Source organism: Melanerpes formicivorus, unplaced genomic scaffold (assembly GCF_026170545.1).
Source record: "Melanerpes formicivorus ecotype bairdi unplaced genomic scaffold, bMelFor1.0.p_v2 SCAF_82, whole genome shotgun sequence".
Classification (NCBI taxonomy): Eukaryota; Metazoa; Chordata; class Aves; order Piciformes; family Picidae; genus Melanerpes; species Melanerpes formicivorus.
This window is the reverse complement of record NW_027142434.1, coordinates 1915491-1940094: the sequence shown is the minus strand read 5'-3', so window position 1 is coordinate 1940094 and position 24604 is coordinate 1915491. Positions and strand designations below refer to the sequence as shown.

At 62.9% G+C, this 24604-nt stretch overlaps 1 protein-coding gene across 3 annotated transcripts in view; it reads right to left on the bottom strand.

Moving 5' to 3' along the window:
• Positions 1–813: 813 nt before the first annotated feature.
• Positions 814–24604, bottom strand: part of TMEM9 (transmembrane protein 9) — a 39508-nt gene continuing 15717 nt past the window's right edge. The window contains exons 1-6 of one of the 3 annotated variants that reach the window (XM_068164740.1): positions 17193–17239; positions 13458–13559; positions 12033–12124; positions 6913–7021; positions 4193–4324; positions 814–2693 (exon numbers count right to left, since the gene is read on the bottom strand). In XM_068164740.1, the coding sequence (XP_068020841.1) occupies positions 2544–2693; positions 4193–4324; positions 6913–7021; positions 12033–12124; positions 13458–13550 (576 nt within the window). In that variant the 5' untranslated portion in view covers positions 13551–13559; positions 17193–17239 and the 3' untranslated portion in view covers positions 814–2543. Of the gene's footprint in view, positions 2694–4192; positions 4325–6912; positions 7022–12032; positions 12125–12234; positions 12825–13457; positions 13560–17192; positions 17240–24604 lie in introns of those variants that run through there. The other 2 variants (XM_068164739.1, XM_068164738.1) reach the window with 2 other exon arrangements.

Sequence of the window (24604 nt, the reverse complement as noted above, 5' to 3'; positions counted from 1 at the left end):
GGGGTGCTGCTCATCAAACCCCTCACCTGCCAGGGTGAGGGACCCTGGGGGGCAGGTCGCTGGGAGCAGGGCCCCCACCAGAGCTGCTCACCGATGCCTGAGCGCTGCTCAGAGGGCAGCAGCCACCAGATGGACCTCTCGCAGCGGCTCCGTCCTGCGCCGCAGCTCCCAGCCAGCGGCTGCCGCCGCTCAGAGCCTTCGGGCAGGTTGTTAACCTCCCTCCCAGAGTCCCAGCACCGCGGGGGTCGGAGCTCCCCCAGCCCAACCCCCCTGCCCCAGCAGGGCTCCCCCAGCAGAGCTCAGCCACTCCAACCCCTGCCCCAGCAGGGCTCCCCCAGCAGAGCTCAGCCACTCCAACCCCTGCCCCAGCAGGGCTCCCCCAGCAGCTTGCCCAGGGGCACAGTGCCCAGGGGGGGGTTGGAAGCTCTCCCCCCCAGCAGACTCCACAACCTCTCTGGGCAGCCTGCTCCAGGCTCCAGCAGCCTCACCCCAAACAACTTTCTCCTCCTGCTCAGCTCCAACCTCCTGCCTGACACTTTGTGCCCCTTGCCCCTTGGCCTGGCCCTGGGCACCACTCAGCAGAGCCTGGCCCCAGCCTCTTGCCCCCCACAGCTCCTTCAGCTCTCCCTGAGCATTGCTCAGCTCCCCTCTGGGGCTGCTCTGCTCCAGGCTCTCAGCCCCAGGGCTCTCACACCCCTGAGCACCATCACCACAGTTGCTCTGGCTCCACTTTGCCTGCAGAGCAGCAGCTGCTGACCCCTGGGAGCCCCAGGCCTGGCCTGCTGGGGCACTGCCCTGAAGAGAAGCCAGCAGTGCCACAGAGCTTTGTCTGCCTTTAATAGAGAGAAGCTACATGGCCCAGCCCAGCCCAGCCCCCTCCTGGCACCCTGGCTGCTCTCAGTGGGCTCCATCCACACCCTGCAGCACCACTTCAGGCTCCTCCACACAGCCCCAGTGCAGTCAGAGCTCCTGGAGTGTTCTGAGTGGCACAAATGTTCCTTTCCCAGGGCCCCCAGAGCCAGACAAGTGCCTGCAGGGCTCCAGGAGAGCCTTTGCCCTGCTTCTGCTGGACACAGCTGCCCCTGGGAGCACGGAGGGGGTGCAGGTGTGGGCACAGCCAGGAAGCTTTCTCCCCAGGGGGGTTCTGTCAGGTGGAATCAGCCTTTCACCTGCTGCTCTCTTCCTGCTGAAGCTCCTCAGCAACTCTGTGCTGTTCAGCCCCCACAGGAGCAGGCTGCAGCCTGAGCCAGGCTGCTGTGACCTGGGCAGGCTGCCCTGGGCACCTTCTCTCTTTACAGCAGGGGGAGCAGCAGCAGCAGCAGCTGAGCACTGCAGGGCAGCTCCTCCTCTGCCTCCTGGGGCAGGCTGCTGCTGGTCTCAGCACCACGAGGCCCAGGTCACAGCAGTGCCAACTGGAGGAGGAGGAAGATGAGGAAGATAAGGAGGAGGAGGAGAAGATAAGATGAGGAGGAGGAGGAAGATGAGGAGGAGGAGGAAGATGAGGAGGAGGAGGAGGAAGATAAGGAGGAGGAGGAGGAGGAAGATAAGGAGGAGGAGGAGGAGGAAGATAAGGAGAAGGAGGAGGAGGAGGAAGATAAGGAGAAGGAGGAGGAGGAGGAAGATAAGGAGAAGGAGGAGGAGGAGGAAGATAAGGAGGAGGAGGAGGAGGAGGAAGATATGGAGAAGGAGGAGGAGGAGGAAGATAAGGAGAAGGAGGAGGAGGAGGAAGATAAGGAGAAGGAGGAGGAGGAGGAAGATAAGGAGAAGGAGGAGGAGGAGGAAGATAAGGAGAAGGAGGAGGAGGAGGAAGATAAGGAGAAGGAGGAGGAGGAGGAAGATAAGGAGAAGGAGGAGGAGGAGGAAGATAAGGAGAAGGAGGAGGAGGAGGAAGATAAGGAGAAGGAGGAGGAGGAGGAAGATAAGGAGAAGGAGGAGGAGGAGGAAGATAAGGAGAAGGAGGAGGAGGAGGAAGATAAGGAGAAGGAGGAGGAGGAGGAAGATAAGGAGAAGGAGGAGGAGGAGGAAGATGAGGAGGAGGAGGAAGATGAGGAGGAGGAGGAGGAGGAAGATGAGGAGGAGGAGGAGGAGGAAGATGAGGAGGAGGAGGAGGAGGAAGATGAGGAGGAGGAGGAGGAGGAAGATGAGGAGGAGGAGGCTTCTCTGGAGGAGCCCCAGGTGATTTATCCCCCAGCTACCCCACTGGTTTATCCCAGAGGACTCAGGCAGCTCTGGCAGGGGGGGGCTGGCAGGAGGCCAGGCTGAGGGAGCTGAGGCTCTTCAGCCCCACCGAGTGCTGCCTGCTGGCCCCAGCCACGCACTGGAGCTGCAGCCCTGGCCGCAGGCAGCCCCGGGGCAGCAGCAGCACTGCCAGGCAGGCACAGGGCCAGGGAGCAGCCAGGCAAGGGCCGAGGGGCTGCCAGCAGAGCAGCAGTCTGGGGACAGCAGAGCGGAGGCTGGGAGCTTGCAGCCCGGCAGCAGAGGGTGCTGAGGGCTGCCCTGCTGCCCCTGCCCCGGGGGGGAGCTGGCAGGGGCTGAGCAGAGGCCTAGCTCAGCATCTTGTGGCGGTCGAAGACGGTCCTGCGCTGCTCCTGCACCTGCCGCTTCCAGCGCTGCTGCACTCCCTCCACCCTCTCCAGCACCGTGTTGGCTCTGCCCCCCGGCACCAGCGGGGCTGCAGCCAGGCTCCGAGCCTCCTGCAGGGGGACAGAAGGGCAAAGAGCTCAGGGCTGGCCCTGCCCAGCCCAGCAGCAGGAGGTGCTGGGAGAGATTGCAGCTGGCAGAGCCCCGGGAGGCTGCGGCTGTGCTGCTGGGGAGCAACACAGAGCTGCCAGGGCTGGGAGGGACCCCAAGGCTCAGCCAGCTCCAAGCCCCTGCCATGGGCAGGGACACCTCACACCACAGCAGCTTGCTCACAGCCACCTCCAACCTGGCTGCAAACACCTCCAGCCAGGAGGCTTCCACCACCTCCCTGGGCAGCCTGGGCCAGGCTCTCACCACCCTCCTGGCCAACAACTTCTTCCTCACAGCCAATCTCCATCTCCCCACTTCTAGTTCTGCTCCATCCCCCCCAGTCCTATCCCTCCCTGACAGCCTCCAAAGTCCCTCCCCAGCTTTCCTGCAGCCCCCTGCAGCTCCTGGCAGGCCACAAGGAGGTCTCCTGGGAGCCTTCTCCTCTCCAGCCTGCACAGCCCCAACTCTCTCAGGCTGTCTGCAGAGCAGAGCAGCTCCAGCCCTCTGTGGTCATCACTGTCAGAGCTCCTCAGCTCCAGCAGGAGAGCTGCTCCTGGGGAGCACTGGTGGGGAAGTCACAGCCCCCAGATGAAGTCTCCAGGAGAGGAACTGCACTGGGTGTAAATCTCTGCCAGGGGCTGCCCTGAGGGGGAAACTGCATCCCCCTGGCACTGGGCCCATGGCTCCCCTGCCCTCAGCCACCAGCTGGCAGAGTCCCTGCTGCTCTGCTGCTCAGGTGGTGCTGCAGGGCTGCTCTCCAGCTCCACAGCTCAGCCTGTCCCAGAGAGGAGCAACCTGCCCTGCACTGGTGCCAGCTCCCAGCTCTCTGGGCAGCCTTCATCACCCTCACAGCCTCCACTGGACTCTGCCCAGCAGTTCCCTGTCCCTCCTGAACTGGGGAGCACAGCACTGGCTCAGGGTCATAGGATCCCTGACTGCTTTGGCTGGGAAGGGATCCTCAGAGCTCAACCCCAGCTCCCTCAGGCTGTGCTCAGTGCAGGGCAGAGCCCTCCAGCCCTGAGGCTGTGTTGCAGCCTGGGGGAGGTGTGTGTGGTGCTGGGGGGCTGGGGCAGGGGGTGCTGGGCTGGCCTGCAGCCCCTGGTGCTGTCTCTGCTCTCACAGCAGGCTGTTCCCAGCCACAAGCAACCTGACCTGCACTGGTGCCAGCTCCCAGCTCTCTGGGCAGCCTTCATCACCCTCACAGCCTCCACTGGACTCTGCCCAGCAGTTCCCTGTCCCTCCTGAACTGGGGAGCAGAGCACTGGCCCCAGGGCTCCAGATGTGGCCTAACCAGAGGAGAGTAGAGGTGGGAGAGAACCTCCCTGACCTGCTGGCCACACTCTTCCTCATGCACCCCAGGGCACCCTCAGCCCTCTTGGCCTGAAGGACACCTTGCAGGCTCCTGCTGCCCTTCCCTTGCCACCCTCCCAGCCTGGCCCCATGCAGCCCTGTGCAGCCTCACCTCATTCTCCTCCTGGCTGTGCAGGGGCTGGCTGTAGGCGTCTGGCTTGCGGAGCAGGGGGTCCACCAGCACCAGGAAGGCCATGTAGAGCAGCAGGGCCCCCACCACCGACAGGTAGATGATGATGATCACCTGCAGGCAGGGGCAGCACAGTGCAGGAGCAGCAGAGGTGCTGCTGGCTGCCAGGGCCAGGCCCTCCTCGGGGGTGCCCAGGGACAGGGCAAGAGGTCCTGGGCACAAAGCTGAGCCCAGGAGGCTCCAGCCAAGCATGAGGAGGAGCTGCTGCACTGTGAGGCTGCTGGAGGCCTGGAGCAGGCTGCCCAGAGAGGTGGTGGAGTCTGCTGGTGTGGAGGCTTTCCAGCCCCACCTGGCTGTGTGCCCTGCCCTGGCTGCCCTGCTCTGCCAGGGGGCTTGGCCTGGATGATCTTTGAGGCCCCTTCCAGCCCCTACCACTCTGTGGTTCTGTAAGAAGCACCACAGAGGCCAGGAAGTTGCCTCCCCAGCTGTCCCTGATGCCCCAGTCTCACAGGATCACTAAGGCTGGAAGAGACCTCAAAGATCATCAAGTCCAAGCTGTCACCACAGACCTCAAGACCAAACCCTGGCTCCAAGTGCCACATCCAATCCCCTCCTGAACACCTCCAGGGATGGGGACTCCACCACCTCCCTGGGCAGCACATCCCAAGGGCCAACAACTCTCTCTGGGAAGAACTTTCACCTCACCTCCAGCCTCAACTTCCCCTGGCACAGCCTGAGACTGTGTCCTCTTGTTCTGCTGCTGGGTGCCTGGGAGAAGAGCCCAACCCCCACCTGGCTCCAACCTCCCTGCAGGGAGTTGCAGAGAGCAAGAAGGTCTCCCCTGAGCCTCCTCTCCTGCAGGCTAAGCAACCCCAGCTCCCTCAGCCTCTCCTCCCAGGGCTGTGCCCCAGACCCCTCCCCAGCTTTGTTGCCCTTCTCTGGACACCTTCAAGTCTCTCAATCTCCTTCCTGACCTGAGGAGCCCAGAGCTGGACACAGGACTCCAGGTGTGGCCTAACCAATGCAGTGTCCAGGGGCACAAGGACTTCCCTGCTCCTGCTGGCCACACTCTTCCTGCTGCAGGCCAGGATGCCCTTGGCCTTCTTGGCCCCCTGGGCACACTGCTGGCTCCTGTTCAGGCAGCTGTCAATCAGCACCCCCAGCTCCCTCTCTCTTTGGCAGCTCTCAGCCACTCTGCCCCCAGCCTGGAGCTCTGCCTGGGGTTGCTGTGGCCAAAGTGCAGCCCCTGGCACTGGGACTTGCTGAATGCCATCCTGTTGGCCTCTGCCCAGCTGTGCAGCCTGGCAAGGTCCCTCTGCAGAGCCCTTCTGTCCTCTCACTGACCAACCTCTGCCCCCAGCTTGCTGTCAGCTGCACATTTGCTGCTGACTGACTCCATCCCCTCCTCCAGATCATCAATGAAGATGTTAAAGAGCACAGGGCCCAGCACTGCTCCCTGGGGCACAGCACTGGTGCCTGGCTGCCAGCTGGCTGTGGCACCATTCACCACCACTCTCTGGGCTCAGCCTCCAGCCAGTTCCTCACCCAGCTCAGAGCTGCTGCCCAAGCCATTCTCTCCTTCTCCTTTTGCTCCCATGCAGCCTCTAGCAGGGTGAGGTGCAAGTGCCACCACTGCAGGAGCTCTGCTGCTCTCCTCAGCCACTTTAGGACACTTGCTGCATGTGAGAGGAGACAAGCTGGGTGCTCAGCCAGAGGTGTGCTTGGCACTGTCACACATCCTTAGCAAGGAGCCCAAGCTTCAGTGCAGCCTCTTCCTGACTGCCAGGAGCCCTCCTGACACAGAGCCTCTGGGTGCAGCTGGGACAGACAGTTTGATTTCCCCTTTCTGGGCTCTGCCAATCTGGAAACCCCAGGAGGTGCCTGGTACCTGCAGAGGGTCCCTTTGTGCCTGTGCCACCCCAGTGCTCAGCTCCAGCCCCACCTGGGGGGCCCTGCTTCCCCTGGCCCTGCAGCCTGGCTCTGTGCCTGCACAGCTCTGTGCCCCCCTGAAGCAGCCCTGGGACCTGAGGCTTCTCTCTTCTTCTCTTGTTTGGCTGGCAAAGCCCTCTGAGAGCATCCAGGCCAACCCCAACCCAACCCCCCCATGGCCACCCAACCCTGGCCCCAGCTGCCATGGCCACAGCTTGCTGCAACCCCTCCAGCCATGGGGACTCCACCACCTCCCTGGGCAGCCTCTGCCAGGCCCTGACCACTCCTCCAGCAAAGACATTTGGCCTCCTCTCCAACCTCAGCCTCCCCTGGCACAATTTCAGGCCAGTTCCTCTCCTTCTGTCCCCTGAGCCTGGGGAGCAGAGCCCAACCCCCCCTGGCTGCAGCCTCCTCTCAGGGAGCTGCAGAGAGCAATGAGGTCTCCCTCAGCCTCCTCTGCTCCAGGCTCAACCCCCCCAGCTCCCCCAGCTGCTCCTCCCCAGCCCTCTTCTCCAGACCCTTCCCCAGCTCTGTTGCCCTTCCCTGGCCCTGCCCCAGCCTCTCACTTCCTGCAGTGAGGAGCCCAGAGCTGAACCCAGCACTCAAGCTGTGGCCTCCCCAGTGCCCATGCCAGGGGCACCAGCCCTGCCCTGCTCCTGCTGCCCACCCCACTGCTGCTGCTTCTCCAGCAAGCCAGCAGCTCAGCTGGGGCTGGGGGTGGTGTGGCAGGGCAAAGAGCAGCAGGCAGAGCCCTGGAGCAGGGCTGGCAGTACCTTGATGGTGGTGGTGCTGCGCTCCTCATACTTGCACTCACACAGCAGGCAGTAGGCTTCCACATCGCTGCCCGGCACCGGCATCGGCTGCACCACGTGCAGGCAGGTGCTGCAGGGGGGAGCAGGGGCTCACAGACTGCTCTGGGCTGCAACACAGTTAACTCCCATCCCCTGCAACCCCCCTGCAGCCCCCAGGGACAGCTCCAACCCCAGCAGGCTGCTCCCAGCCCCACACAACCTGCCCTGCCCTGCTGCCAGCCCTGGGGCAGCTCCCAGCTCTCTGGGCAGCCTGGCACAGGCTCTCCCCACCCTCAGCACCAAACATTTCTCCTTCTCTCCACTCTCAATCTGCACAACCCCCACCTGGCTCCAACCTCCTTTCAGGGAGCTGCAGGGAGCCAGAAGGTCTCCCCTTTGCCTGAGACCTCCCCAGAGTCAGGGCACAGAGGAGTGAGCTCAATGTCCCTGCTGAAGGAGCTGCCCTCTGGTGAAGCTGGAGGTGTTCAGGCTAGATGTGAGGAGGAAGTTCTTCCCCATGAGAGTGGTGAAGGCCTGGACTGGGTTGTGCAGGGAGGTGGTTGGGGCCCTGTCCCTGGAGGTGTTTAAGGCCAGGCTGGCTGAGGCTGTGGCCAGGCTGATCTAGTGTGGGGTGTCCCTGCCCATGGCAGGGGGGTTGGGGCTGGCTGATCCTTGTGGTTCCTTCCAACCCTGGCTGATACTATGAGACTATGATGCCCATGTCCTGCCCATGCCCAGCTGTGTGCTGGGAAGGGCTCCTTGGTGATGGCCTGGGGGAGGATGCTGAGGGCTGTGCAAGAGCAGCAGCAGATCATGATGGTCCCAGGGGGCCCTGAATCCATCACTTCTCTGCTAGGGATGCCTCCAGGGCTGGGCAGGGTGCTGGAGGGGGTTCACCTTTCAGCTGCTCCACTGCAGTCCAGGGGCAGCTGTCTCAACCTCCATTCCAGTGTGCAAGAGGCTGCCAGGGAGGGAGCTCAGGGCAGTGGGGCAGCCTCAGCAGCCACCAGCACTGAAAGCAGGAGCAGGACAGGTCCCCTCCATCCCTCACTCAGAGCTGGGCCTCAGCAGGGGGAGGAGGGAGATGTGGGGCTCACTGCCTGGCCCCATGGCCCAGGGTCTCCACAACTGGGGGGAGAAAGGGGAACCCAGGGCTTGGCTGCCCCACAGCCTGGGGGAGTGCTCCTGCCGTGCTTCCTCTAGCCCTGGACAAGGCCCTGGGGGCAGTCCAAGCCCCCCAGGAGAGTCCTGGCCCCATGGAGGCTACTAAACCCCAAGAGAGTTCTCTGCCACTCTCCTTGGAGTTTTAAAATCATAGACTCATGGAATGGTTTGGGTTGGAAAGGACCTTTACAGGTCACCTAGCCCAGGCCAGCCCCCTGCAGCCCCCAGGGACAGCCCCAACCACAGCAGGCTGCTCCCAGCCCCACACAGCCTGCCCTGCACTGCTGCCAGCCCTGGGGCAGCTCCCAGCTCTCTGGGCAGCCTGGCACAGGCTCTCCCCACCCTCAGCACCAAACATTTCTCCTTCTCTCCACTCTCAAGCTGCCTCTTTCACTTCCAAACCATCTCCCCTTGGCCTGGCACATCAGGCCCTGCTCTAAACTCTGTCCCCAGCTTTCTTCCAGGCTCCTTTCAGCACTGCAAGGCCACCAGGAGGTCTCCCTGGAGCCTTCTCCTCTCCAGGCTGCACAACCCCAACCCTCCCAGCCTGGGCTCCCAGCAGAGGGCTTCCAGCCCTGCCAGCACTGCTGTGGCCTCCTCTGGCCCTGCTCCCCCAGCTCCCTGTCTGTGCTGAGGGCTCCAGAGCTGCCCCAGCCCTGCAGGGGAGGTCTGAGCAGAGCAGAGCAGAGCAGAGGGCAGAATCCCCTCCCTGCCCCTGCTGCCCACCCTGCTGGGGCTCAGCCCAGGGCAGGCAGTGCTCAGTGCCAGCTCCTGGCCAGCTCTGCACCCCCAGCACCCCCAAGGCCTTCTCCCCAGGGCTGCTCCCAACCCTTCCTCCCCAGCCTGGACTGCTGCTGGGGGCTGCCCCAACGCCAAGCCCCCAAAGCAGCAGCAGGGGAAGGTGAAGCCACAGCTGCTGGCTGCTGGCTGCCTTGGCCTGAGGCTTCCCTGCCAGGCTGCTCATCCTCATCCTGCACAGCTCAGCACCCCTCAGGCTGCTCATCCTCATCCTGCACAGCTCAGCACCCCTCAGGCTGCTCATCCTCATCCTGCACAGCTCAGCACCCCTCAGGCTGCTCATCCTCATCCTGCACAGCTCAGCACCCCTCAGGCTGCTCATCCTCATCCTGCACAGCTCAGCACCCCTCAGGCCCCTGGCACACTCTGCCCCTCTCTCTGCCCTGGCACACCCTGTCCCTCTGTCTGCCCTGGCACACTCTGTCCCTGTGTCTGTCCTGCCACCCCCCTGTCCCTCTGTCTGCCCCAGCACCCTCTGTCCCTCTGTCTGTCCTGGCACACTCTGCCCACGTGTCTGCCCTGGCACCCTCTGTCCCTCTGTCTGCCCTGGCACACCCTGTCCATGTGTCTGCCCTGGCACACTCTGTCCCTCTGTCTGCCCTGGCACACTCTGTCCCTCTGTCTGCCCTGGCACAGACTGTCCCTGTGTCTGCCCTGGCACACTCTGTCCCTCTGTCTGCCCTGGCACACTCTGTCCCTCTGTCTGCCCTGGCACAGTCTGTCCCTCTGTCTGCCCTGGCACCCTCTGTCCCTCTGTCTGTCCTGGCACACTCTGTCCCTCTGTCTGCCCTGGCACAGACTGTCCCTGTGTCTGCCCTGGCACACTCTGTCCCTCTGTCTGCCCTGGCACCCTCTGCCCATCTGTCTGCCCTGCCACAGTCTGTCCCTCTGTCTGTCCTGGCACCCTCTGTCCCTCTGTCTGCCCTGGCACACCCTGTCCCTGTGTCTGCCCTGGCACACTCTGTCCCTCTGTCTGTCCTGGCACTCCCTGCCCATGTGTCTGCCCTGGCACACCCTGCCCATGTGTCTGCCCTGGCACAGACTGCCTATCTCTCTGTCCTGGCACACCCTGCCCATGTGTCTCTTGGCACACCCTGTCCCTCTGTCTGTCCTGGCACACTCTATCCATCTGTCTGCCCTGGCACAAACTGTCCCTGTGTCTGTCCTGGCACACTCTGTCCCTCTGCCTGCACTGGCACACTCTGTCCATGTGTCTGTCCTGGCACCCCCTGTCCCTCTGTCTGCCCTGGCACCCCCTGTCCATGTGTCTGTCCTGGCACACTCTGTCCCTCTGTCTGTCCTGGCACACTCTGTCCCTCTGTCTGCCCTGGCACACCCTGTCCATGTGTCTGTCCTGGCACACTCTGTCCCTCTGTCTGTCCTGGCACACCCTGTCCCTCTGTCTGCCCTGGCACACCCTGTCCATGTGTCTGTCCTGGCACACCCTGTCCCTCTGTCTGCCCTGGCACACTCTGTCCCTCTGTCTGTCCTGGCACACCCTGTCCCTGTCTGTCCTGGCACACTCTGTCCCTCTGTCTGTCCTGGCACACTCTGTCCCTCTGTCTGCCCTGGCACACCCTGTCCCTGTCTGTCCTGGCACACCCTGTCCCTCTGTCTGTCCTGGCACACCCTGTCCCTCTGTCTGTCCTGGCACACTCTGTCCCTCTGTCTGCCCTGGCACACCCTGTCCCTCTGTCTGTCCTGGCACACTCTGTCCCTCTGTCTGCCCTGGCACACTCTGTCCCTGTCTGTCCTGGCACACTCTGTCCCTCTGTCTGCCCTGGCACACCCTGTCCCTGTCTGTCCTGGCACACTCTGTCCCTCTGTCTGTCCTGGCACACTCTGTCCCTCTGTCTGTCCTGGCACACCCTGTCCCTCTGTCTGCCCTGGCACACCCTGTCCCTGTCTGTCCTGGCACACCCTGTCCCTCTGTCTGCCCTGGCACACTCTGTCCCTCTGTCTGTCCTGGCACACCCTGTCCCTGTCTGTCCTGGCACACTCTGTCCCTCTGTCTGTCCTGGCACAGACTGCCCATGTGTCTCTTGGCACCCCCTGTCCCTCTGTCTGTCCTGGCACCCCCTGTCCATGTGTCTGTCCTGGCACACTCTGTCCCTCTGTCTGTCCTGGCACACCCTGTCCCTCTGTCTGCCCTGGCACACCCTGTCCATGTGTCTGTCCTGGCACACTCTGTCCCTCTGTCTGTCCTGGCACACTCTGTCCCTCTGTCTGTCCTGGCACACCCTGTCCCTCTGTCTGCCCTGGCACACCCTGTCCCTCTGTCTGTCCTGGCACACTCTGTCCCTCTGTCTGTCCTGGCACACCCTGTCCCTCTGTCTGCCCTGGCACACCCTGTCCATGTGTCTGTCCTGGCACACTCTGTCCCTCTGTCTGTCCTGGCACACCCTGTCCCTCTGTCTGTCCTGGCACACCCTGTCCATGTGTCTGTCCTGGCACACTCTGTCCCTCTGTCTGTCCTGGCACACTCTGTCCCTCTGTCTGTCCTGGCACACCCTGTCCCTCTCTCTGCCCTGGCACAGAGTGTCCCTGTGTCTGTCCTGCCACACTCTGTCCCCCTGTCTGCCCTGCCACAGTCTGTCCCTCTGTCTGTCCTGGCACACTCTGTCCCTCTGTCTGCCCTGGCACACCCTGTCCCTGTCTGTCCTGGCACACTCTGTCCCTCTGTCTGCCCTGGCACACTCTGTCCCTCTGTCTGTCCTGGCACACCCTGTCCCTCTGTCTGCCCTGGCACACCCTGTCCCTGTCTGTCCTGGCACACTCTGTCCCTCTGTCTGCCCTGGCACAGACTGTCCATGTGTCTGCCCTGGCACCCTCTGCCCATCTGTCTGTCCTGGCACAGACTGCCCATGTGTCTCTTGGCACACTCTGCCCCTCTGTCTGCCCTGGCACCCCCTGTGCCTCTCAGGGCTCCACTCCTCCACCAGGGCCTGGATGCTTCACCCCACAGCTGCGCCCGGAGCCCTCAGGCCCTGCCCAGCTGTGCCTGCTCTGCACCCCCGGCAGGGCAGGGCAGGGCAGGGCAGGGCAGGGCCGGGCAGGGCAGGGCAGGGCAGGGCAGGGCAGGGGGGCTGCCCTGGCTGCAGCTGGGCCCCCCCGGGGCTGGGGGTGCCCCCAGCACTCACCAGTCCTTCTGGGAGACGTTCCTGGTGTAGATGTGGCCGCTGGCGTTGCGGTACGGGGGGCAGAGGCACTTGCAGCGGATGTCCTCCGAGCTCTGGGGAAGCAAGAGGGGCTGGCAGCAGGGGGAGGGCACCCACCTGTGGCCACTTCTGCTGCCCCCTCCCCACCCAGGCACAACCCTCTCTCCAAGAGAGGACTCCACACCTTGGCTCTTCCTCCTGCACTGCTGCTCTCCCGCCGGCAAGTTCCCAGCTTGAGGATGTCCTCCCGGCTCTGCTCCTCAGCCCTGGAGCTCTGACACTGCTGAGGCTCCATGGGGCACTGAGGGGCTGGGGCAGGGCCAGGGAAGGGCAACAGAGCTGGGGAAGGGGCTGGGGAGGAGCAGCTGAGGGACCTGGAGCAGAGGAGGCTGAGGGAGACCTCATTGCTCTCTGCAGCTCCCTGAGAGGAGGCTGCAGCCAGGGGGGGTTGGGCTCTGCTCCCCAGGCTCAGAAGGAGAGGACCTGGCCTGAAATTGTGCCAGGGGAGGCTGAGGTTGGAGGTGTTGGAGTGGTCAGGGACTGGAAGAGGCTGCCCAAAGCTCCTGCAGGTGCTGGAGGTGATCAGCTGCAGCCTCACACCACTGGCATCACCTTCAGCATCATCACTGTGAGTGGCAGCAGCTGGAGAGCAGCCAGGGGGTGCCCAGGGGGGCAAGGAGGGCAGCAGCAGCCTGGGCTGGAGCAGCAGTGGGGTGGGCAGCAGGAGCAGGGCAGGGAGGGTGCCCCTGGGGAGGCCACAGCTTGAGTGCTGGGTTCAGCTCTGGGCTCCTCACTCCAAGAAGTGAGAGGCTGAAGCAGGGCCAGGGAAGGGCAACAGAGCTGGGGAAGGGTCTGGGGAAGAGGGCTGGGGAGGAGCAGCTGAGGGAGCTGGGGGGGTTGAGCCTGGAGCAGAGGAGGCTGAGGGAGACCTCATTGCTCTCTGCAGCTCCCTGAGAGGAGGCTGCAGCCAGGGGGGGTTGGGCTCTGCTCCCCAGGCTCAGGGGACAGGAGGAGAGGAACTGGCCTGAAATTGTGGCAGGGGAGGCTGAGGTTGGAGAGGAGGCCAAATGTCTTTGCTGGAGGAGTGGTCAGGGCCTGGCAGAGGCTGCCCAGGGAGGTGGTGGAGTCCCCATGGCTGGAGGGGTTGCAGCAAGCTGTGGCCATGGCACTTGGGGCCAGGGTTTGGTGGCCATGGGGGGGTTGGGTTGGGGTTGGCCTGGGGGATCTCAGAGGCCTTTGCCAGCCCAAACCATTCCATGGGTCTCAGCTTGTAGAATGCAAGCTCTCAGGCAGAGCCCGGGGGGGGACAGAGGTCACCCTCCCAGCTCCTCTCAGCCCTGGGAGCTGCCCCAGGCAGGCAGCGACTCCTCTGCCAGCCCAGCCGCGGCGCTGCAGCTCTCCTCTCACCTTGCTGCCTTCTGCTGGAGGAGGAAGGAGGCAGCAGAGCAGAGCCAGCAGCACCGCGGAGCTCGCACACCTCGGGGGGCTCTGGGCCGACATCCTGGAAGCCTGAGGAAACACAGGGCTGTGAGATTGGCCCTGGGGCTGTGCTGCCCAGGGAGGTGGTGGAGTCCCCACCCCTGGAGGGGTTCCAGAGGGGATTGGATGTGGCACTTGGAGCCATGGTCTAGCTGTCAGGGGGTGTTGGGGGACAGCTTGGACTTGATGCTCTCTGAGGTCTCTTCCATCCTGGTTGATTCCAAGTCACACCCAGGAGAGAGGAACTCAGCTGAGGGCAGCCAGCATCCAGAAGGAGCTGTTCTGAGCTGTGGTTTTTCCTGCTGCTTGCTCCTGGTTTGCCCAGAAGGTAGAAATTGATCCCTGGGGTCACAGCCAGAGAGATCCTCCTGGAGGCAACACTTCAGGCAGGGCCCCAGGAAGCACTCCTGTCCCAACAGCTGCCACCAGCCAGAGCCACACAGCCAAACCACCACAGCCCTGCACCCAGAGCTGCTGAAAACCCCAACAGGAGCCAGCAGTGCTCCCTGGCAGCACAAAGTCAGCCCTGAGCTGGGCTGCAGCCAGGGCAGGGAGAGCAGCAGCACAGGGAGGGGATTCTGCCCCTCTGCTCTGCTCTGCTCAGCCCCCACCTGCAGCACTGCCTCCAGCTCTGGGGGGCCCAGCACAAGCAGGACCTGGAGCTGCTGGAGAGGCTCCAGAGAAGGCCACAGAGATGAGCAGAGGCTGCAGAACCTCCCCTGTGGGGCCAGGCTGGGAGAGCTGGGGCTGTGCAGCCTGGAGAGGAGAAGGCTGCAGGGAGAGCTCAGAGCAGCCTTGCAGGAGCTGAAGGGCTCCAGGAGAGCTGGGGAGGGACTTGGGCCAAGGGCTGGGAGGGACAGGAGGAGGAACAATGGCTTGAAATGAGAGCAGAGCAGATTGAGAATCGATGTTAGGAAGAAATTCTGCACTGTGAGGCTGCTGGAACACTGCAGCAGGTTGTCCAGGGAGGGGGCTGAGGCTCCAGCCCTGGAGATCTCCCAGGTGAGGCTGGAGAGGGCTCTGGGCAGCCTACTCCAGTGGAGGATGTCCCTGCTGAGTGCAGGAGGAACAATGGCTTTGAGCTGGGAGAGGAGAGACTGAGTGGAGAGGAGGAAGAGATTGCTGAGAGTGAGGCTGGGGAGAGCCTGGCACAGGCTGCCCAGGGAGGCTGTGGCTGTCCCCTGCCTGGAGGTGTTCAGGACCAGGCTGGATGAGGCCCTGAGCAAGCTGTGCTGGTGGGAGGTGTCGCTGGGCATGGCAGGGGGTTGGAGCTGGCTGAGCTTTGAGCTCCCTTCCAACCCAACCCCTTCTAATCCTCTTTGAGCTCTGCTGCCTGCCTTCCCCTCTGCCTTCTGCACCTCCACCTAAGCCTCCTGCAGCTCCCTCCCTGCTGTGGAGCTCTGCAGGGGCTGGGAAGGTTCCACCTAGAGCTGAGCAGGAGCTCTACCCTGAGGCTGCTGGAGCCCTGGAGCAGGCTGCCCTGAGCTGCCGTGGAGTCTCCTCTGGAGTCATTCCCTACCTGCCTGGGCACTGTCCTGTGCAACCTGCTCTAGCTGACCCTGCTCTGGCAGGGGGTGAGGCTGGCTGAGCTCCAGAGGTCCCTTCCAGCCTCCCCCCCTGCCCCACTCTGGGACAGTTTTCACAGTCTCACAATCTCAGAGTATCACTAAGGTTGAAAGAGACCTCAAGGATCACCAAGTCCAAGCTGTCACCACAGACCTCATGACCAAACCATGGCTCCAAGTGCCACATCCAATCCCCTCTGGAACACCTCCAGGGATGGGCACTCCACCACCTCCCTGGGCAGCACATCCCCAGGGCCAATCTCTCTGGCTGGGAAGAATTTCTTCCTCACCTCCAGCCTCAACCTCCCCTGGCACAGCTTGAGGCTGTGTCCTCTTGTTCTGGTGCTGGCTGCCTGGGAGAAGAGCCCAACCCCCACCTGGCTCCAACCTCCCTGCAGGGAGTTGCAGAGAGCAAGAAGGTCTCCCCTGAGCCTCCTCTTCTGCAGGCTAAGCAACCCCAGCTCCCTCAGCCTCTCCTCCCAGGGCTGTGCTCCAGACCCCTCCCCAGCTTTGTTGCCCTTCTCTGGACACCTTCCAGCAGCTCAACCTCCTTCCTGACCTGAGGAGCCCAGAGCTGGACACAGGACTCCAGGTGTGGCCTCAGCAGTGCTGAGCACAGGGGGAGAATGTCTCAAGTTCAAGTCTGGAGAAGAGAAGGCTCTGAGGTGACCTCATTGTGGCCTTCCAGGATCTGCAGGGGGCTGCAGGAAGGCTGGGGAGGGACTGCTCAGGATCTCAGGCAGTGCTAGGACTAGGGGGAATGGAATGAAGCTGGAGGTGGGGAGATTGAGGCTGGAGGGGAGGAGGAAGTTCTTCCCCAGGAGAGTGGTGAAGGCCTGGACTGGGTTGTGCAGGGAGGTGGTTGGGGCCCTGTCCCTGGAGGTGTTTAAGGCCAGGCTGGCTGAGGCTGTGGCCAGGCTGATCTAGTGTGGGGTGTCCCTGCCCATGGCAGGGGGGTTGGGGCTGGCTGATCCTTGTGGTCCCTTCCAACCCTGACTGATTCTGTGATGCTATGATCCGCAGTAGGGCTGACAAGCCCCCAGACCCTCTCCATCTAAGCAAAGCAGCAGCCAGGACCAAGCTGATCTGCTGGAGCCTCCTACGGCTTCATCTGCAGAGCCTCTCTCACGCTGCTCACCACCACCTCAGCCCTCAGCCTCTGCTCCGACCGCCCCGACCCGACCCAGCCGGGCCCGGCGCAGCCCTTCGGCCGGCAGCGGCAGCCGCCCCCCGCTCCCGCCGAGGGACCGCGGAAGGATGCTCAGCCGCTCAGGGGCTCCCGCACCCCAGCTGCGCCCCGCGGAGCGGCCCGGCCCGGCCCGGCGGCATGCCTGCGGGACCCCCGGGCGCCGCCCCCCCGCGGCGAGCACCGACCCCCGCGCCCCCTGCCCCCGCACGGTGCCGACTCGCGGACACGGCCCGAGCCGGCACGGGCACGCGAAGCGGCGGGGAGCCGGCACAGGAAGGAGCTGGAACCGGGCACGGGAAAGAGCTGGAACCGGAGCCGGGCACGGGAAGGAGTCGGAACCGGGCACGGGAAAGAGCTAGAACCGGAGCCGGGCACGGGAAAGAGCTGGAACCGGAGCCGGGCACGGGAAGGAGCCGGAACCGGAGCCGGGCACGGGAAGGAGCCGGAACCGGAGCCGGGCACGGGAAGGAGCCGGAACCGGAGCCGGGCACGGGAAGGAGCCGGAACCGGAGCCGGGCACGGGAAGGAGCCGGGAACGGGAAGGAGTCGGAACCGGGCACGGGAAGGAGTCGGAACCGGAGCCGGGCACGGGAAGGAGCAGGAACCGGGAAGGAGTCGGAACTGGAGCCGGGCACGGGAAGGAGCCGGAGCCGGAGCCGGGCACGGGAAGGAGCCGGAGCCGGGAAGGAGTCGGAACCGGAGCCGGGGCTGGGGCCGGAGCCGGGCACGGGAAGGAGCCGGAGCCGGGGCCGGGCACGGGAAGGAGCCGGAGCCGGGGCCGGGCACGGGAAGGAGCCGGAGCCGGGAAGGAGTCGGAACCGGAGCCGGGGCTGGGGCCGGAGCCGGGCACGGGAAGGAGCCGGAGCCGGGCACGGGAAGGAGCCGGAGCCGGGGCCGGAGCCACCCTACCTGCCCCTCAGCGCCGGCGTGCGACGCCCATCAGCCCCGGCCCCAGCTACCGCAAGCCCCGCCTTCGCCCCCGGCCCTGCAAGCCTATTGGTTACGGCGCGTGACGTTTAGTGACAGGCAGTAGCAGCGACCAATCGGAAGGCGAACGCCCGGCCGGGTCCTGAGGCGCACCTGTCTCTCCGCCCGCAGCGGGGCTGGCGGCGGCGGTCGGCAGCGGCGGTGGCCGGGCGGGGCCCCTGGTGCCGGGCGGCGCTGTCTCCGCCCTGGGCATCCTCATCTCCCGCAGGGCCGCGGGTCCTATCCCTGCCAAGGGGTCGTGGGGCCGTGCCCGTGCCCGTGCCCTGCCCTGCGCGGTGGTAATCGGTGCAGAGCCTGATGTGCCAGGCAAGGGGAGATGGTTTGGAACTGAAAGAGGCAGCTTGAGAGTGGAGAGAAGGAGAAATGTTTGGTGCTGAGGGTGGGGAGAGCCTGTGCCAGGCTGCCCAGAGAGCTGGGAGCTGCCCCAGGGCTGGCACCAGTGCAGGTCAGGTCGTTTGGGGCTGGCAGCAGCCTGCTGCGGTTGGGGCTGTCCCTGGGGGCTGCAGGGGGTTGGGCTGGAGGAGCTTTAAAGGTCTTTTCCAACCCAAACCAGTCTGGCATTGATTCTGTGTCCTGTGTCTGGTTGAGATTTGGGGTTTTCTGAAGAATCAGCCCCCTCCAGTTTGGGTTGGAGGAGAGCTGAGACTCCTGCTCCAGCGGCGCTGCTGCCAAGCAGCCCCCAGCAGCCCCTGCAAACCACGAGGGCTTGGCTCTGAGCTGCCCCCAGAGCACTGACCTCTAGCAGGAAAGAACCCTTGGTCTCCTGTGAAGCAATTCACAGACTCACAGATTGCTTTGGGTTGGAAGGGAACCTCCAAGGTCATCCTGGAAAGAAGGCAAAAGAGGGAATGGGGCCAAGGACAGAGGCACAGACCCACAGGATGCACTGGGTTGGAAGGGAAGCTCCAAGGTCATCCTGTCCAACCCCCCTGCAGTCACAGGGACACCTCCAGCTCCAGCAGGCTGCCCAGGGACACAGCCAGGCTGATCCTGAATGTCTCCATGGATGGAGCCTCCACCCCCTCCCTGGGCAGCCTGTGCCAGTGCCTCACCCTGGCCCAGCATTTGGCCATGACCCTTCACTTGCTGGCACAATCAGCTTTATTCCTCAAGGCTGCTGATCCTGCTGGGCTTTGTCTCTCCTTTCTGCTGGCCCTGGGGAGGGTTTGCTGCAATGAGACTGCTGGGTGCCAGCCAAGCAAAGCTCTGAGCCCCCCCCGAGCTGAGAGCTCCCTGCTGCCCCTGCCCAGCCTGTCCCTGCAGTCCTGGGCACGGCTTGGGTGCTCTGGGTGACTTCTCACCCTGCTCCCCTGCTGCTTGTGGTGTCCCATCTGTCTGGGGAGAATGAAGGGCACTCAATCCAGGCCAAGCAGGCAGCAGGGACACCTCCAGCTCCAGCAGGCTGCCCAGGGACACAGCAAGGCTGATCCTGGATGTCTTCAGGTGAAGACCTCCACCCCCTCCCTGGGCAACCTGTGTCTCATTGTGCAGAACTTCCTCCTCATGTCCAACCTAAATCTCTCCTACTCCAGTTTCAGACCATTGCTCCTTGTCCTGTCTCTACCAGCCCTTGCAACCAGTCCCTGCACAGCCTTCCTGTAGGTCCCCTGTAGGTACTGAGATGCTGCTCTAAGGTGTCCCTGGAGCCTTCTCTTCCCCAGGCTGAACATCCCCATCCCTGGAGGTGCTCAGGCAAGGTGTGGCCATGGCACCTGGGGCCATGGTTTAGTGGCCATGGTGGGGTTGGAGTGGATGATCTCAGAGGGCTTGGCCAACCCAAACAATTCAATGATCCTATGCAAAAGAGAAGAAAACCTGCTCTTCCTGGGGACAAGGATGTGAGCTCAGGATGTGAGCTCAGGAAGGCTGACCCCATGCCCAGGAACCTTTGCATCCTCTCCTGCCACCTGATGATTCTGGAGGTGCTCTGCAAGCAGATTTCAGTTTGTGCTTGATACCCAGCCCAGGGCCTTCTGTTTGCAGCTGAAGAGGAAGAAGCCTTCTCCCTGGACTCAGGCTGCCTTTCCCAGCAGCAGGCTGCCTCTCCAGGCTGTGAGTTAATGTCTCCTCACAACTTAAACCAGAATGCCTTTGCCAGCTGGCAGCTGGTGGGACTCCATCCCTGTGCTGGAAGAAGGTTCCCAGTGCAGTCACAGTCTCACAGTGTCAGCCAGGTTGGAAGAGACCTCAAAGATCATCAAGTCCAACCTCTCACCACAGACCTCATGACCAAACCATGGCTCCAAGTGCCACATCCAATCCCCTCCTGAACAACTCCAGGGATGGGGACTCCACCACCTCCCTGGGCAGCACATCCCAAGGGCCAACAACTCTCTCTGGGAAGAACTTTCTCCTCCCCTCCAGCCTAAACCTCCCCTGGCACAGCTTGAGACTGTGTCCTCTTGTTCTGCTGCTGGGTGCCTGGGAGAAGAGCCCAACCCCCACCTGGCTCCAACCTCCCTGCAGGGAGTTGCAGAGAGCAAGAAGGTCTCCCCTGAGCCTCCTCTTCTGCAGGCTAAGCAACCCCAGCTCCCTCAGCCTCTCCTCCCAGGGCTGTGCTCCAGACCCCTCCCCAGCTCTGTTGCCCTTCTCTGGACACCTTCCAGCAGCTCAACCTCTTTCCTGACCTGAGGAGCCCAGAGCTGGACACAGGACTCCAGGTGTGGCCTAACCAAAGCAGAGTCCAGGGGCACAAGGACTTCCCTGCTCCTGCTGGCCACACTCTGCCTGCTGCAGGCCAGGATGCCCTTGGCCTTCTTGGCCCCCTGGGCACACTGCTGGCTCCTGTTCAGGCAGCTGTCAATCAGCACCCCCAGCTCCCTCTCTCTTTGGCAGCTCTCAGCCACTCTGCCCCCAGCCTGGAGCTCTGCCTGGGGTTGCTGTGGCCAAAGTGCAGCCCCTGGCACTGGGACTTGTTGAATGCCATCCTGTTGGCCTCTGCCCAGCTGTGCAGCCTGGCAAGGTCCCTCTGCAGAGCCCTTCTGCCCTCTCACTGACCAACCTCTGCCCCCAGCTTGCTGTCAGCTGCACATTTGCTGCTGACTGACTCCATCCCCTCCTCCAGATCATCAATGAAGATGTTAAAGAGCACAGGGCCCAGCACTGCTCCCTGGGGCACAGCACTGGTGCCTGGCTGCCAGCTGGCTGTGGCACCATTCACCACCACTCTCTGGGCTCAGCCTCCAGCCAGTTCCTGACCCAGCTCAGAGAGCTGCTGTCCCAGCCAGGGGCTGGCAGCTTGGCCAGGGGTTGGCTGTGGCCTGTGCAGGCAGCACAAGGATGAGCTGCCCCTGGGTGTCCTCAGCTGCTGCCCACAGGAACAAAAGTGCCACCTGTCCTGCAGAAGCTGACACCAGCAGTTCCAGTAAGGATGAGCTCCATGGGTAAGGGGAGACTGCAGGGCATTAACAGCCACAACACCTGATGCATTTCACAGCTCTCCAGAGAGCCATGGAGTCACAGGATAGTTTGAGTTGGGTTGGAAGGGATCAAAAAGCTCATCTGGGTTCTTTCTCCAGCCCCTATCCAGGATGGTGTAGCCCAGCACAAGAGCAGAGCTTCCCAGGGTGGTGCCACAGGGCCAGGGCCAAGGTTATTTGCAGGCCTGAAGTTGATGATGTGGCCACAGGAAAGGGTCAGGGCCTGGCAGAGGCTGCCCAGGGAGGTGGTGGAGTCCCCATGGCTGGAGGGATTGCAGCAAGGTATCAGAGTCTCACAGGATCACCAAGGTTGGAAGAGACCTCAAAGATCATCCAGTCCAAGCTGTCACCACAGACCTCATGACCAAACCATGGCTCCAAGTGCCACATCCAATCCCCTCTGGAACACCTCCAGGGATGGGGACTCCACCACCTCCCTGGGCAGCACATCCCAATAGTCAATGACTCTCAGTGAGGAACTTTCTCCTCCCCTCCAGCCTAAACCTCCCCTGGCACAGCAGTTTAGAATCATAGAAGCAAACAGGTTGGGAAAGACCTCAGAGATCATCAAGTCCAACCTATTACCTAATACCTAACACCTCTGGAGCTGCTCTTCTCCAGGCTCACCAGCCCCAGGTCAGTGCCAGTGCCCCTGACAGCAGACCAAGACATCACTGCTGCTTCTTGGACCCTCCTCTTGCCCTCCATTCACTTGGCTCTGGACATAGAACCTTTGACAGGACTGGGAACAGTCTCAGCAAGGACTTCTGGGGCTTCCAGAGCTCCAGTCACACTAACCCACCCTCCAGGATGGGGACACAGCTTGAGACTGTGTCCTCTTGTTCTGGTGCTGGGGGCCTGGGAGAAGAGCCCAACCCCCACCTGGCTCCAACCTCCCTGCAGGGAGTTGCAGAGAGCAAGAAGGTCTCCCCTGAGCCTCCTCTTCTGCAGGCTAAGCAACCCCAGCTCCCTCAGCCTCTCCTCCCAGGGCTGTGCCCCAGACCCCTCCCCAGCTCTGTTGCCCTTCTTCAAGTCTCTCAGTGTCCTTCCTAACCTGTGGGGCCCAGAACTGGACACAGGACTCCAGGTCCTGCCTCACTGAATGCTTTTGCTGCTGATTTGGGCTGCAGTCTGCTCAGTGGGGCTGCAGGCAGCCCCCTCAGCAGGCTGTGGTGGGGTTGGGGTTGTGGTTGGGGGGCTGGGGGGAGGTGAGGGGAGGGCTGCATTAAAAACAGGCTTCCAACAAATCCATCTCTTGGGCCCTTTCAGGCTGCTGCTGGAGCTTTGGCTCCATGCTTTTCCCTCCCCCCCCCCAGCATTCCTCCTCTGCTTGGAATCCTGCCTCCCTCACAGCTTTTCCCTGAGCCCTGAGGTCCTTCCTGGGATTGAGTTTCACCTTCTCCGTGTCCCAACGGCAGCCACTGGGGGAGGACACTCACTCCCCAGTCCTGCCCTCAGCAGGGCAGGGGGGGGATAATGTTGCTGACAGAAGACTATAAGAGGCAATTAACAGCTTTGAGCAGGGCTGGATTCGAAGCAGGTTGTGCTGTAGGTGTCAAAGAGCTGCGCTGCGCTGCCAGGCAGCCTGCAAGGGAGGGCAGGACAGGGGCTGGGCACCCAAGCTGCCCTGCACTGCTGCTCTGTGCCCTTCTGCTTGGGCAGGTCACACAGGAGTCTGTCTGGATGTGCTGCTGGGTGACCTGCCCCTGGGTGACCACAGAATGGTCAGGGTTGGAAGGGACCTTGATGATGATGAAAGAATCCCCTCTGGAGAGGGAGTCTGAGCTGCTGCTGCAGAGGGACATTGCACTGAGCAGGAGATCAGAGCCTTGGGTGGGGGTCCCAGGGCCTCCTGCCCTGCAGAGGCAGACAGGGGTTGGTGCTCCAGCTGGGCTCAGCTTCCCTCATCCAAGTGTGAGCCTGTGACAGTGATCCTGGAATCATAGAATCAATCAGGCTGGAAAAGACCTCAGAGAGCATCAAGTCCAAGCTGCCCCCCAGCACCTCCTGACAACCAAACCCTGGCTCCAAGGGCCACATCCAATCCCCTCCTGAACACCTCCAGGGATGGGGACTCCACCACCTCCCTGGGCAGCACATCCCAATGATTCACAGACTCCCCGAATGGGTTTGGGTTGGAAGGACCTTAAAGCTCATCCAGTGCCAAGCAAGCTGGTGCCAGGGACACCAAGGTGTGAATCATCATTGTCATGGAATCAGAGTCACTGCATGGGGTTGGGTTGGAAGGGAGCTCAAGGCTCAGCCAGCTCCAACCCCTTGCCATGCCCAGGGACACCTCCCACCAGCACAGCTTGCTCAGGGCCTCATCCAGCCTGGTCCTGAACACCTCCAGGCAGGGCACAGCCACAGCCTCCCTGGGCAGCCTGTGCCAGGCTCTCCCCAGCCTCATGGGGAAGAAGTTCTTCCTCACTTCCAATCTCAATCTCCCCTTCTCTAGCTTGCATCATTCCCCCCCAGTCCTGTCACCACCCAACACCCTCCAAAGTCCCTCCCCAGCTTTCCTGCAGCCCCCTACAGATCCTGGCAGGCCACAAGGAGGTCTCCTGGGAGCCTTCTCCTCTGCAGCCTGCACAACCCCAACTCTCTCAGGCTGTCTGCAGAGCAGAGCAGCTCCAGCCCTCTGCTCCTCCTCCTGGCCCTGCTCTGGACACCTTCCAGCCCATGCTCCAGCTCTGCAGGGGGGTTGGACTGGGTGATCTCCAGAGGTCCCTTCCAACCCTTGCCCTTCTGTGACTCTGTGATTCCCAGTGGTGTTTGTCAGGGGTCCCATGGAGGTGTGACACAACCAGCACTGAGAGCTCCTCACCACTCAGAGCTTCTGCCCTGGGGACCCTTTGGGCTCATGGGCAGCAGGAGTGAGCCACCTGAGTGGCTGTCCCCAGGGCTGCCCCCATGAGCTCTGCTCCCCAGGCTCAGGGGACAGAAGGAGAGGAACTGGCCTGAAATTGTGGCAGGGGAGGCTGAGGTTGGAGAGGAGGCCAAATGTCTTTGCTGGAGGAGTGCTCAGGGCCTGGCAGAGGCTGCCCAGGGAGGTGGTGGAGTCCCCATGGCTGGAGGGGTTGCAGCAAGCTGTGGCCATGGCAGCTGGGGCCAGGGTTGGGTGGCCATGGGGGGGTTGGGTTGGGGTTGGCCTGGATGATCCTTTGAGCCTGAAGGAAGAATTTCTTCCTAATGTCTGATCTCACTTAATCTCCCAGCTCAAAGCCATTGTCCCTCCTCCTGCCACTCCCAGCCCTTGTCCCAGGTCCCAGGTTGGGGCTGCTCAGCCTGGAGAAGAGAAGGCTCCAGGGAGACCTCAGAGCAGCCTCCCAGTACCAGAGGGCTTTGCCAACCTGAACCCTCCCAAGAGTCCATGGTCTGCTGCAGGCATGTGGGGGATGTGCTGGAGCCTTGCTGCAGGGGTGAGAGCAGCAGGTTCCCCTGCTCCTGAGGTGACAGGAGGGCAGGAGAGGGAAAAGGGAGCTGTGGATAGCACACTGAGCTGCCAGGCTGCCCCAGCCTTGCAGGGTCAGGATCAGGTGACTGCCTGGTGGCTGTGGGGCAGGCTGTGGATGTGGTCTGCCTGGGCTGCAGCAAGGCCTTGGCCACCATCCCCCACAGCCAAACCCTGGCCAAGCTGTCAGCCCCTGGCTGGGACAGCAGCTCTCTGAGCTGGGTGAGGAAGTGGCTGGAGGCTGAGCCCAGAGAGTGGTGGTGAATGGTGCCACAGCCAGCTGGCAGCCAGGCACCAGTGCTGTGCCCCAGGGAGCAGTGCTGGGCCCTGTGCTCTTTAACATCTTCATTGATGATCTGGAGGAGGGGATGGAGTCAGTCAGCAGCAAATGTGCAGCTGACAGCAAGCTGGGGGCAGAGGTTGGTCAGTGAGAGGGCAGAAGGGCTCTGCAGAGGGACCTT